At 35.1% G+C, this 12304-nt stretch overlaps 1 protein-coding gene across 4 annotated transcripts; it reads right to left on the minus strand.

Annotated features, from left to right (window-relative positions):
* Nucleotides 1-6317: 6317 nt before the first annotated feature.
* On the minus strand, nucleotides 6318-11138 carry LOC131153396 (probable transmembrane ascorbate ferrireductase 4). 4 transcript variants are annotated; one of them, XM_058105676.1, is made up of 5 exons: nucleotides 10898-11138; nucleotides 10734-10785; nucleotides 10425-10621; nucleotides 10183-10296; nucleotides 6318-6827 (listed from the first exon to the last, which is right to left on the minus strand). In XM_058105676.1, exons 1-5 carry the CDS (start codon nucleotides 11054-11056, stop codon nucleotides 6519-6521), a joined length of 831 nt encoding a protein of 276 aa, XP_057961659.1. In that variant the 5' UTR covers nucleotides 11057-11138; the 3' UTR covers nucleotides 6318-6518. The 4 variants fall into 4 exon arrangements, with proteins under 4 accessions (XP_057961659.1, XP_057961662.1, XP_057961660.1 ...); XM_058105679.1 differs by having other exon boundaries at nucleotides 6318-7371; XM_058105678.1 differs by lacking the exon at nucleotides 6318-6827 and adding an exon at nucleotides 7240-7517 and having other exon boundaries at nucleotides 10898-11121.
* Between the last annotated feature and the right edge of the window lie 1166 nt (nucleotides 11139-12304).

Consider the following 12304-nt stretch of genomic DNA (forward strand, 5'->3'; position numbering starts at 1 on the left):
CATAATTGTCATATTTTGATGATAACAACCCATCAGTGGTTCTTAGTTAAACTTATCTTTGCATACTAAGTTGTGGTAGGTATAAGTGGCGAAATCACACAGATATGAGTTTTGTACAAAGATCAAGTGAACATTCTCATAGGTAAAGATTGAGTGGACAAAAAAATAGACAAAGATCAAGAGGACACTCAATCGAAAGGACTCCGGCATAACCATCAAAGCCAATGTAAAGTCATATGTATAATGGGGAGTGTTTGAGGTAGTATTTATTGTAACTCTTGTAGTTCTGATTCAAGCAAGTTTATTTAGCAAGAGTTGAGCAAATTACATGTGCATACTAGTTCGTAAGAGTACATATAGGATATCATTGAGTCATAAGTTCAGTACTTATGAGTTTTCAAAGTCAAAACAAGAGTTTTATAAAAATATACTTTACTCAAATGTATTTTTGTATGAAACAAGTTTTAAATCATATTAGTGTTATAATCTATTAAAGACTTGGTCCTAGTTGGGTTTAAAACCTCATTTATGCACCATTCAAATTCCTCTCTTGAATTTCTTGAAACACCCTTCAGTATTTGGAGCATAACTTTTGCTAAAGAAGTCCAAAAAGAGTGATCTTGGTATCTAAGAAAAGTTAAGAAAAAACCCCACAACTTTTGTGTTGAAGATTTTCACAGATGAGAAGGTTTAGATAATGAACAAACAGGGGCAAACTATCGACGGTTTGGCCAGGTGCGTCAACAATTTTAGGCAGAGAGCTAAATGGTTTTCTTGCCTGAGGAAACCATCGATGGTTTGCATCAGGTTTTGAACCCCAACGACCATAAAATGGCTAGTTTTCAAAGTAAACAAATATTTTATTAAGCCAACGGTCATATAATAGATAGTAGCCTAATTTGCATATAAATACAAGTCCAGTGATTAACATCTTTAGAATATCATTCACAAGCACTTTGCATTTAGTTCATCATCTCAAGTGTTCAATCTCTTTCTTGCTCTCTAATCTTGTGTTGATTCATTACTTGAGAGATTTGTGTGAGAATTTTATTGTATTACATATCCACTCATTCAAGGAGCTTTGTTTGTAATTCATTTTTTTGTTGCAAAAGGTTCTTGGTGAATCGTGTTGCGAAGGGTTCTTGGTGAACCATGGTTGAAGGTTCTTGGTAAACCAAATTGCAAGGATTCTTAGTGAACCTTGCGGCTCTTGGTGAGTAAAAGGGATTGGTTCCCTAGGAAAGACTCTTGGTGGGTGAGAGGGATTTGTTTCCGATTGTAAAGGCTTCTCCACCAGTGAAGACGGTTTATAGTGGATTGTCGAATCCTTGAGTGAATCTCAAGGTGTGGACGTAAGCAAGAGGATGAACCACGTTAAAATTGTTTGTCGAGCTTTTATTCCCTACTCTTTTATTTTATGCCTTGCGCATGATTTATATTTTATTTGTTGTGATTAATCATTTGCATCTTGTCAAGATTTATATTTTGTAGAGAAAAGCGAAAATATGCAAAAGAGCCTATTCACCCCCCTCTAGACTTGACTCTAAGGTCAACATGACCTTTATTGGGTAGGTTACAAGTGCATTATCGCCCTTTTAACTGTCTTTAAGTTAGTCCTTGATGCCCATTGACCTTGTATAATGACCTTCTTGATTTAGGCTTGCATTTGTGCCTTATCAGACATAAATAATGTCATCCGTGTCAAACTTGTTGAAAGTTGAGGTGTGATTCTAAGAGGGGGGTGAATTGGTTATTTAATAAATTATGCGTAAGCTTGATCAGTTTTTAATTTGATTTTCGCAAGTGATATAACTACTTCAATAACAACAGAATTCTCATCAAATAACTATATCAATATAGATATCCTTAAATACGAAATGGTTTATGCTATGATTCCAATACGTGATCAAACTACACACTAATCACAATATTCACAGTAGATTTCTATTAATATAACTACACTTAACTATAACAGAGTATTAGTAGTGATTCACTCAAGTGATTAAACAACACACTAAAAATAATCTTTACAACATTCACAATAGATAAATATCAATTTAAGTATGCTTAGACATATGAAAGAGTTAGTGAAGAGAGTGACACTAGATTTTTACAAGGTTCGGTGATCCGTGCCTACGTCCTTACCTCAAGAAACCCACTTGGAGGATTTTACTATCCATCATTCAGTAAGCGAAGAAGCCTCTCTCTTTTAGTAGGCAGAGAAGCCTTTTACAAACCCTCCTTCAATAGGCGGAGTTGCCTCTCTCCTTTACTTAGGCGGAGTTGTCTCTATCCTTTACTTAGGCGTCGTAGCCTCCTTCACTAGGCATAGTCGCCTCTCTCTTTCAATAGGTGGAGAAATCTTTCAAGTGAAAATACCCTTTCGCTTGTCAACAACTCAATCCAGAATCGTCAGGATACAAAGAAATAATCAACTTGGAGTTGTACAACAATATCTCTCTGAATAGAGTAAATATGTATACAAATTAAGTTCTAATACACTCTCAGAAGAAGATTGCAATGAAGCTCAAAGAGTTAGCTAGGTTTTCTAGTTTTTGAAAAGCAGTAAGGTTGAAAAACAAACTCAGAGAACGGTTTAAGCAATAGTGACGTTTTTCTCTTTTAATCGTTATATTCAGTGTAATCTCTTATCTAAAACACATTTAGGGTTTGCTATTTATACCCATGTTTGAATTTTAGCCGTTGTGTGTGTTTTAATGACTTAATATTTGAGAATCTAAAATATTTTCTACCGTTGCGAAACTTATCGCCAGTGCTTTGGTCGACTAAACTAAATGTTCGGTCGCCTGAACCAATTAAATAAGGAATTATCAAAGTGGTTGTAGTCATTTGGTCGACTGAACTCTAAGGTTTAGTCGCTCAAACCAAGCCATTCGGTCGACTAAACCCTGAGGTTCGGTTGCCCGAACTCCTTGATGTCAGACCAGTGTTTGAGACAATGCATTAGGTCGACTGAGCACTATCCCTTAGGCGCCCAAACTTCCTGAAATACAAATTCCTTTATATTTTTCATTTCAAAAATGATTTTAACCTTTTAAAATAACTTTTGAACTTGTAAAAATATTTTCCAAGATATTTTAAAAATATTTAAGGTCCAACTAAGTCACCTAAGAGCTTCGTAACATAATTCAACTGAGGTGTACTTACATGAATCCTAATTTGCAATATATAAAAACAAATTATTCAAGTCTTCATATCTTTAAGCTTGGTCTTCATACACGTTTCATGTCAATAGCCATCTATCACTGTCTTGTATGCTTCATGACTTTTCATTTTACATCTTTCATTGTGCTTTAAGATCTTAATACCTGCATACACACTTAATAGCACAATTAGATGTCTTAGTTTGTCATTATTAAAATGAGATTAAGCCTTGTTAGGTCAAAATTTGCGACTTGTTATTATCCATGTGAACCTTTTCAATCAGATCTCTAATCACATAAGCTAAGTTACTATCATCATTGATTGTTGATGCTATTATATACCCTTTCGATTAGTCATGCACTAGTTTTTACTTAATTGTTCAGTTAAAGAATGTGAAAATTTATCTCGAACTTCATTTAATCTAGCGGATATTATCTCATCACTAGATAGTTGTTTTACAATGTCAAGTGTTAGACATATATATATTCGTAATAAGTTTTATCTTTTGTACAGCCTATTGCAACTTCGCAATCACAATAAAGATGGAATTAGTTTGATCCATTAAGGAATATCAACTAGAAAAATTTTTTGCTTCAATTCTTGCCACCTTAGGGTATTAATATTGGATTCTATAATGAATTTAGTTACAAGAGTTTGATTGGTATATTTCTAAGATGCAATGGTAAAAATACATTGAGTAATAGATCTCGTCTTACTTGATTCAATGATCAAGTTTTCATCATTACCCTTCCAACACAATTGTTAAAAAACAACTATACACAATAGTATAATCCATAATACTAGTCAAATGATCTTAACAAATTTTCAATGCCTTCTAAATATTGGCAAACTGAGATTTTGATTATATCTACTTAATCTACTGACAACACATGCTATATCAAGATAAGTATGACTAACTAAATGCATTAAACTCCCAATTATTTTAACATATTTAGGAGAGAAGTACACTTATTTCTTTGTTTTGTTTTGTTTTGTTTTTTTTTTCAAATGAGTGCTAGAGTCGTAAGGTGTGAAAATAGGTTTCCAATTGAGGTAACCAAATTTCTTAAGAACTCTTCCTATTTAATGTTCTTCCCATAACATTATCCTAATGTTATTTTGCTAATATAAAAAATACTTACGCTATGTTTGGGGGTATAAATTTCGAATCTAAATTTAAATTTGTATGAATTTGTATAGAACACAATACAAAATTATTAGTAGAGTTTCATTCAAATCCATATAATCCAAATTTAAGATTTAAAACCCATAGACCCAAGCAGTACCTCAATTTTTTTTTAACTATTTCCTTATTTGTGTCAAAAATTAACTTATTGTTCACAAATAAAGTAATAATAACACAATTGTGGTTTTTAATGTATCTTAATATACGCCCATTTATCGACATCACTAGTTGCATGTTTGATACGAAGGAATGGAATGGAATTAAGAGAGGGATGGAATCAAACTCATCATTTGATTTGGTCATACTTTCGATTCAAACTTTCATTCAATTTATTTTCTACCCAATTTCATTCTGCAAACAAAATATGTCGTAGTTGTAAAGTTAGAACAAGCCAACACTAGGTCTGATGTTCACACCATTGTTTAGGCATTTACTTAGGAATATAAAGAGGGTTAACTAGTTTATAGACTTTGTTTCCTTGTCTCACTAGTACACATCCTCCACGAAAATGATATACAAATGCTTCATCAAGGCTACTATTCATAAATGTTGTTCTTATACCCATTTAATGAATAATAAATTTATACATTGAAGCTAGAGATTAGAATTACTAAAAATCTAATTAAAGAAAGTATAATAATGGGTGTGAATACGTGTAGTCTATATGTTTTCCATGTGTGGTTTTCGACAATTAGCCTTAATTAAAAGTTTTCAATTGAACTTTGAAGTTATAAATTTTCTTTTTGAATATCTACTTACAATTACGGGTTTTGGAATAAAAGACAAATTCAATAATTACCTAGAGGGGTTATGCATGATTAGATTTCATTGTTTATAACCTCCTTCAAGTGCATCACATCACGCGAGCTCACAAGTGTAAGTTGTTGGGCTTTTGTGGAGTCTAGTTGTGTTTTAATTTGAATGCCGACCTGACCCTTATTTAATTAGAGATTTCTATCTTAAGGGTTAGTCCATGGAGCGAAGGCTTGGGCCGTAAGTCGTACTCGTGGGGGTCTGCCCCCGGGAAAATTTTTGGAGCCCATTCGAAACGGAACCCTAGGCGCAACAAATAAAAGGGATTGCTTTCGAGTGATTAGGGTTGGTGTGGTTGTACCTGCGAGAGAGCGAGAGGGAGAACATTGTATCGCCGCACTCTCTGTGTTTTCTTCCTGATAATATTGAAATCCCTGCAACTCCATGGACGTAGGCAAAATTGCCGAACCACGTAAATATTGTCTTGTGCGTGAGATTGATTTTCTTTGACGTTATTTTTCCTCTATTTTGTTTCTCACAGGTTTCGAGAATTTGTTCCTTATTCCCAACATAAGTAAATAGGTTCATCTCAAAAGTAAAATTTCTTTCTTTTGTCTTCTACTTTCTTAAGAATTCTAATGTTTGATACTAAGTGTGAGAAATTTCTTCTACATTAACTTTTAAGAGAAAGGATAACTTTGGAATTTGCCCTACCAACCAAAGCTAGTCAAAAGATTTAGATTAAAAAATTTAAAATTCAATAAATCTTTGAAATTTGAAAAATAAATAAAAAGACGTAGATTTAATGGATTAGTTAACCAGTTTGTTCGATTTGGTTTACGTTAATCTTTTTTATTTCGATTTTGAATGTTCATTAACATAGTTTCAATTTTTAAAATTTTAAAATTCCACCAATCTTGCTTGGCAATTGATTTTCAAGATATTTATAATTATATTCTTTTATCAGTTTACAGTCAAGTAGCAAAATAAAATTCTAAAGAATTAAATTTTTTTGCCCTTACAAATAAGAAATGGCATATTTACTAATCCAATTAAAAGTTAAAAAAAGTCCAAACGGAACCTTAAAGTGGGTAAAGTTCCAACACACACTGAAGTTCAAATTAGCAAAATCTATCAGATTATATTTTTCCAAACAACCAAGATGATTCAAAGTCATTCAAAAAATTTGTTAGTCAAAACAACAGCAGAGTCAGAATAGGAATTGCTCTTTATTTTATTTTTTTTACCTCAATTTGATAACCCAATTTCCACAACATATGAACTTCAAAACAAACAGAACACAGAGAGACTGGAAACCCCACCAAAAGAAATGCCCTCTCTACAAGAACAAATAGGCAGAAACAAAAAGATAACAATACATTGCAATGGTTAAAGCAGGGCCGAAAAGTACTCGTTATCGATCTGAATATGCTAGTTTTGTTTGAAGAATTCGGTATTTAGGTGAAACTGCAGCCAAAATGACAATGCCACAAAGCAGAGCCAGCCCAAGTCCTAGAATGTTTACAACCATGGACTCTGCACAATGTCTTGATAGGCCTCTCTTTGTCTGCAAGAATGTCAATTTTTCCAAGAGCCCTGTTTCTGCAGTCGCCACTGCCAAACCATAGGTGTAGAGGCCCAGGAAGATGTGCCATGGCAAGACTTCCACCCTTGCTCTCCGCGCCTCCCCTCTATGCCAAAAGCTCAGGAAACCCATCAACCACTGCATGCACCACATACATACTATTTTTGACACCTCAAAAGGTTCAGTATATAAAATAGAGGAGGCTAAACCACCTAATTATCGGCTTGTTTGGTTCAAAGAATATTCAAGGATTCTCGGGCATTGCACGTGAGTTGGAAATCCTCCGGTTTATTCTTGAAATCTTATGAGGCAGGCATTTGGGATTCAGAATCCCTTTATGCCCACAATTATTTAAACATCTTGTTTTTTTTGGCGGAAGGACATCCTACTCTCAGGCATTTGATTCCCGGATTCCCCAACCAAACATCTGTGGGCTAATTTTCCTTGCAAGACTATAGCTAGTTTGTGTCCTAGGGAAGGAGAAAATCTTACCATTGAAGATTTCATTTTCCTGATTCCAACAGTTTAGCCACTGCGCCGGTGTCAGGGATGCAGCTACTTTTATTAATTAGCAGAAATACTTCAGGGTTGTCCAGGAGAAATCATATATGTCTCAGCATTGTTATTTTTCTTGATTTTCTTTTGTGCTTTTCCTTGTGACAGCACATTTCAACTTTTGATTCTTGAAAAAAAAAATTCATTTTACAAGGTAAAACAAATCATAGTTACATGACTGAAGGGGAATAAAATTGGAAAGGATATCATCCTTGCAAGGAGGGGAGATGGAACACCCAGTGAAAAAGATACCATATCCCACAACGCTACAAACTGCGGTAAACAAGAAGGAGATGAAAAGGGAAAAAATCCCCTACACTTTTAGATTGATAACATAGTGCTTAAAGCAAAAAAATCTCAATACTATCAAATTGTGTGTGTCAAATGATATGAGCTAAAAAAATTGATTCTGAATAACAGCAGCTGTGTGGTACGGTAGTACAATGCAAACAGCAACCTCTCACTAGCAGTTTTGCGTTGAAGTATGTTACACCTGCTGCAGCCTTGACAGAGGGCAATGCAGCTATGTGATCCTGTTGAAGGGTGGGCTTAGAATCCAACACCTGCTCAGGGTTGAGAGTGTGTGGACCGAAGGAACCCATGGATGGGCTTGATACATATGGGTGAACACCAACTTGACCCAAAAGCTTAAGCGTATTGGGTCTTGGGCCCATCCATGTATATAAACACTCATCATCCACTCTAATTTTATAATGTGGGACAAGTTTACAAGTAGAATTCTCAACAATCTTCACCTCACTTGTGAGTTTCGACTGCTCCTCCTTGAACGGAAATCGTTTCCCTTTTGGGAGTAAGCCCAATTCTCCAATAGTTGCTCAAGTGGGCCTTACCACCGGCGCCTTATGTGCGTCAAATTGCATTCCACGTGCCTCTAAACCAATCCTACATCTCACGTCTTAACCTTATTTGGATCCATCCACAGCCTAGATGATCCTTATTGGCCGTAGTCACACACTTAGTCTTCCAACTGTTAGCGCGTCAGGAGAATTAACTTTACGTTTCGACTTTTTATGATGTCGTTCACCTAGAATTACGAACCGTCGACTCTGATGCCACTTGTTAGGAATCTGTGAGCAATAAACACACGTCAGAGAAATAGGAGACACCAGAAACTACGCGGTTCGGTATAGATTGACCCATGTCTACGGAGTACACCACAATCCACTATGAAATCGGGAGAAAAATACTAACTCTTAGGCAACTTTTTCTCTGCACTCTTTGTCACTCTCTTCTCTACACACATCTACCTCTCTTCTCTGTTCTCTCTATTTATAGATGGCTGGAAGAATTATATTAAATGGTGATGGAGGAATTACAATAAATCGACAATCAATAGCCGCGGACACAATTCAACGCGGCTTGCACCAGCTTGCACACGGCACCAGCTCATACACGGCACTGCGTCTCTGGCTCTAACTACTCAACAATCTCCCACTTGGAGATGGAGACGCCTCCTCAACCAGTGATAAATGATGTGCTCAAATATATCTTCAGCCATGAAGACCAACTGAAGTTGAATACAACTTCAGGTTCTCTGTAGTCACCACCTTTGTCAACATATCTGTCAGATTCTTACTACCTTGAATTTTTTCTAGTGTCAACACTCCATCCTCTAATAGAGATCTGACGAAATGATAACGTAATCCAATGTGTTTGGTTCTAGAATGAAATGCAAAGTTCTTTACCAGATGTATCACACTGTAACTGTCGCTGTACAAAACATTTCTTTCTTACTTTATTTCGAACTCTGTTAACAAACCTTAAAGTCAAATCATCTCTTTACTTGCTTCTGACACTATTACGTACTCAACTTCTGTAGTGGATAAAACAACAATCTTCTATATCTGTGACATCCAACTAACAGTTGTTGTGCGAACAGTGAATATATATCCGGTGGTACTTAAGCGATGATCAATTTCACCTGCAAAATCAACATCTACATACCCTTGAATTTTCAAGTCACTTTTGTCGAAACATATGCACTTATCAATAGTGTCACGTAGATATCTCAAAATCCACTTCACTGCTTCCCAGTGAGTCTTCCCTAGATTTGACATATATCTGCTGACAGCTCCCATTACTTGGCCAATATCTAGTCTAGTACCAACCATAGCATACATGAGACTTCCAAGCTCAATAGGCTTAAACTTTTGGGTCAAGTTAGTGTTCACCCATGTGTATCAAGCCCACCCATGGGTTCCTCCTGTTATAACGAGTGGTATCAAAGCCGATGTTCGTAACTCTAGGTGAGCGACATCGTAAAAGTCGAGACGGAAAGATAATTCTCCTGATGTGCTAAGAGTTGGAAGACCAAGTGTGTGGTCGAGGCCAATAAGGATCATCTAGGCTGAGGATGGATCCGAATAGGGTCAAAACGTGAGAGGTAGGATTGGTTCGGAAATACGTGGAATGCAATACGACGCACGTAAGATGTCAATGGTAAGACCCACTTGAACTACTGTTGGAGAATTGGACTTACTCTCATAAGGGAGACGATTTCCGTTCAAGATGAGGCTTAAACTTTAGGGTTAAGTTGGTGTTCACCCATGTGTATCAAGTCTACTCATGGACTCCTCCGGTCTTAACAGAGAGTTGAGGGAAACTCTTTTTAACTTTAGAATCAGGGCTTAACCCACCCCGCAAATCAAATGACATAGAAGATAAGTTTTGGCAATTGAAAAAAAAGCAATTAATTTTCTCATTTTTTTTTTTAAGAAAAAGTGTGCATCTTTTGTACTTCTCAAACTACCTAAAAATATCTCTTTCATAATTTCCTAGACTAATCCAATGTTTGGTAGGCTGGTATGAAAAATAATGAGATAGAAATAAAATAAAAAGTTATATGGCTAATACTATCATTCCATTCCCATTTCCGAATGTGCAACAACAAAAAGTGTTAGACATAAAATAGTAGTACCTTATCCATGCTTGACATTATGTAATTAACACAATAATGTGGTTTGGATGCTTTCCAATTAATATCTACTATTGAGATAACGTGTATAGGGCCAGAGTTGCGTCCCCACCCCCACTGTCACAAGTAATCATTGCCATGAAGCGAAAAATGACACCATTCAGTTTCTCAGGAAACAAACACAAATGGCAGCCCAATTACAAATAAATAAACAAATAAATAGGCCAGGAAGGGGAAGAACAAACCTGTGCTCCGAACAAGAACACGCAAATCAAACCCATCCAGGAATGCAGACTGTAAAAATTAGCCACAACGCCGTCTTCGTGGTGAAACTTTGTCCAAATCCCAAAAACCCCAGAAGCCAAAGCCACTCCCTGCAAACACAGATGCACCGATTTCCTCAAATTTCTCGAACCCGGCGGCCACCGATGAACGAGAATCGCTGGAAACACGAGAAATGTGCAAACAATCAAAACCCCCATTTGTTTTCAAAAGTATTATACATGTTCTTTCCTTGTTCTTCGCTTTAATTAACTTCTGGGTTGCGTCACTACCTTCTCCACTGACGAGAATAAAACCGATCACCATTAATAGAGGATGCAGGAGCTGTTCAATGCACAGCAAAAACAGCACTGCTTTCAGAAAATCTAAGTGGGCTTCAGTGTGAGAAAATAAAATGCAGAGAGAGAGAGAGACAGAGACAGAGAAAGAGAGTTACAGGGTAGATGAGGCCTTCTTGAGAGGAGTACTGAGGAAGGAAGCTAGACCTGAAGGCAAGCGACCAGCAAAGGAGAAGAAGAGCAACCAGAAGGGCAGAGATTCTGGCAAGCACGAGGAGAGGGAGGAGGGAGGAAGTGAGTGGAGTAGGAGAAGCCATTTCCAATGGGCTGTCGCAGTCCTCTTCGGAGCTCAGTGCAGTGGAGTTTAAGAACCACCGACAACTTTGCTTAATTCTTTTTAGACCTATCTTTGGATTTATGCGCGTGGAAGATAAAGCTTCACAAATTCTGAACAATAATTAAATAAACTAGACGCATTTAAAAAATTTATTAAGATAAGATTTGAACTTTAAAAACTTTGACTTCAAGTTTTTAACAAAAATAATTAAATTAAAATAAAATAAACTAGAGTAGTTAGTGAAATAAATATCGAAAATGTATCACTTTCAATAATGGATTTCAAAATCAATTATTGAAAAATCAATTTCAGCTCGTCATGTAGACATAATTGACTTTTGAAAAATTAATTTCTTTGTAAGAAATTGACTTTCCAAAAGTCGGTTATGTTTTTCAATGCATATTACGTACTCTAATTTACTTGTGAAAAATATTTTCCCTCAAATTTAATTTTTATTTTGATCATTTTCCTTGATTTTTTTTTATTTTTCCCCATATCTTTATTTTTTTTCTGAATTTATTAAGATATTGAAAAATTAGAAAAATGTCATAAAAAGGGTTGAAAGGAAATTACAAAAGATTAGTTAATTTTTTATTTTTACAATATTTATTGGAAATAGAAAAATAATAATAAATAGTTTTGATACTATTCTTTTCTATAAATAACTTTTCATTTTTAAACAATTACAAAAAATGACACCTAACTTTTAATTTTTTAAAATTTATATATAAAAGTTGAAAAATATTCTTTCTTTAATTTCATAGATTTTTTATTCTTAGTTTATGTATGGGTGTGTGAAATTTGGATTTTGGACTTTAATTTGCATGACTTATGTTATAACTTTTTTTTTTTTTTCTAAATTCACACAAATCCAAATTCAAATCCCACCATGTGTCTTATTGGGATAAGGAAAAAATTAAGCGTGGGGAGGGTCTTGGGAATTAAATTAAACTTGTTTGCTTATTGCATTTGATACAAACAATTGGAATGTCTTTTTTAGATTGAATGATATATTTAAATGAATTAAGGTATCTAGGCAAATAGACACATTAAATATGTTAATTGTAATTATTGGTATATGTAGAAGACTCTATGTAAAACTTATATACACTCAAGTTTTTTTATAAAGTGATTTAAAGTTTCGAACTTGTCTATACTTTCTTCATTACTCTCTGTCTATCTTGAATACTCTATTTCCCTACATTTCATTAGTCCAAATAAGATTTTA

This window comes from Malania oleifera, chromosome 4 (genome assembly GCF_029873635.1).
Source record: "Malania oleifera isolate guangnan ecotype guangnan chromosome 4, ASM2987363v1, whole genome shotgun sequence".
In the NCBI taxonomy this organism is placed as follows: domain Eukaryota; kingdom Viridiplantae; phylum Streptophyta; class Magnoliopsida; order Santalales; family Ximeniaceae; genus Malania; species Malania oleifera.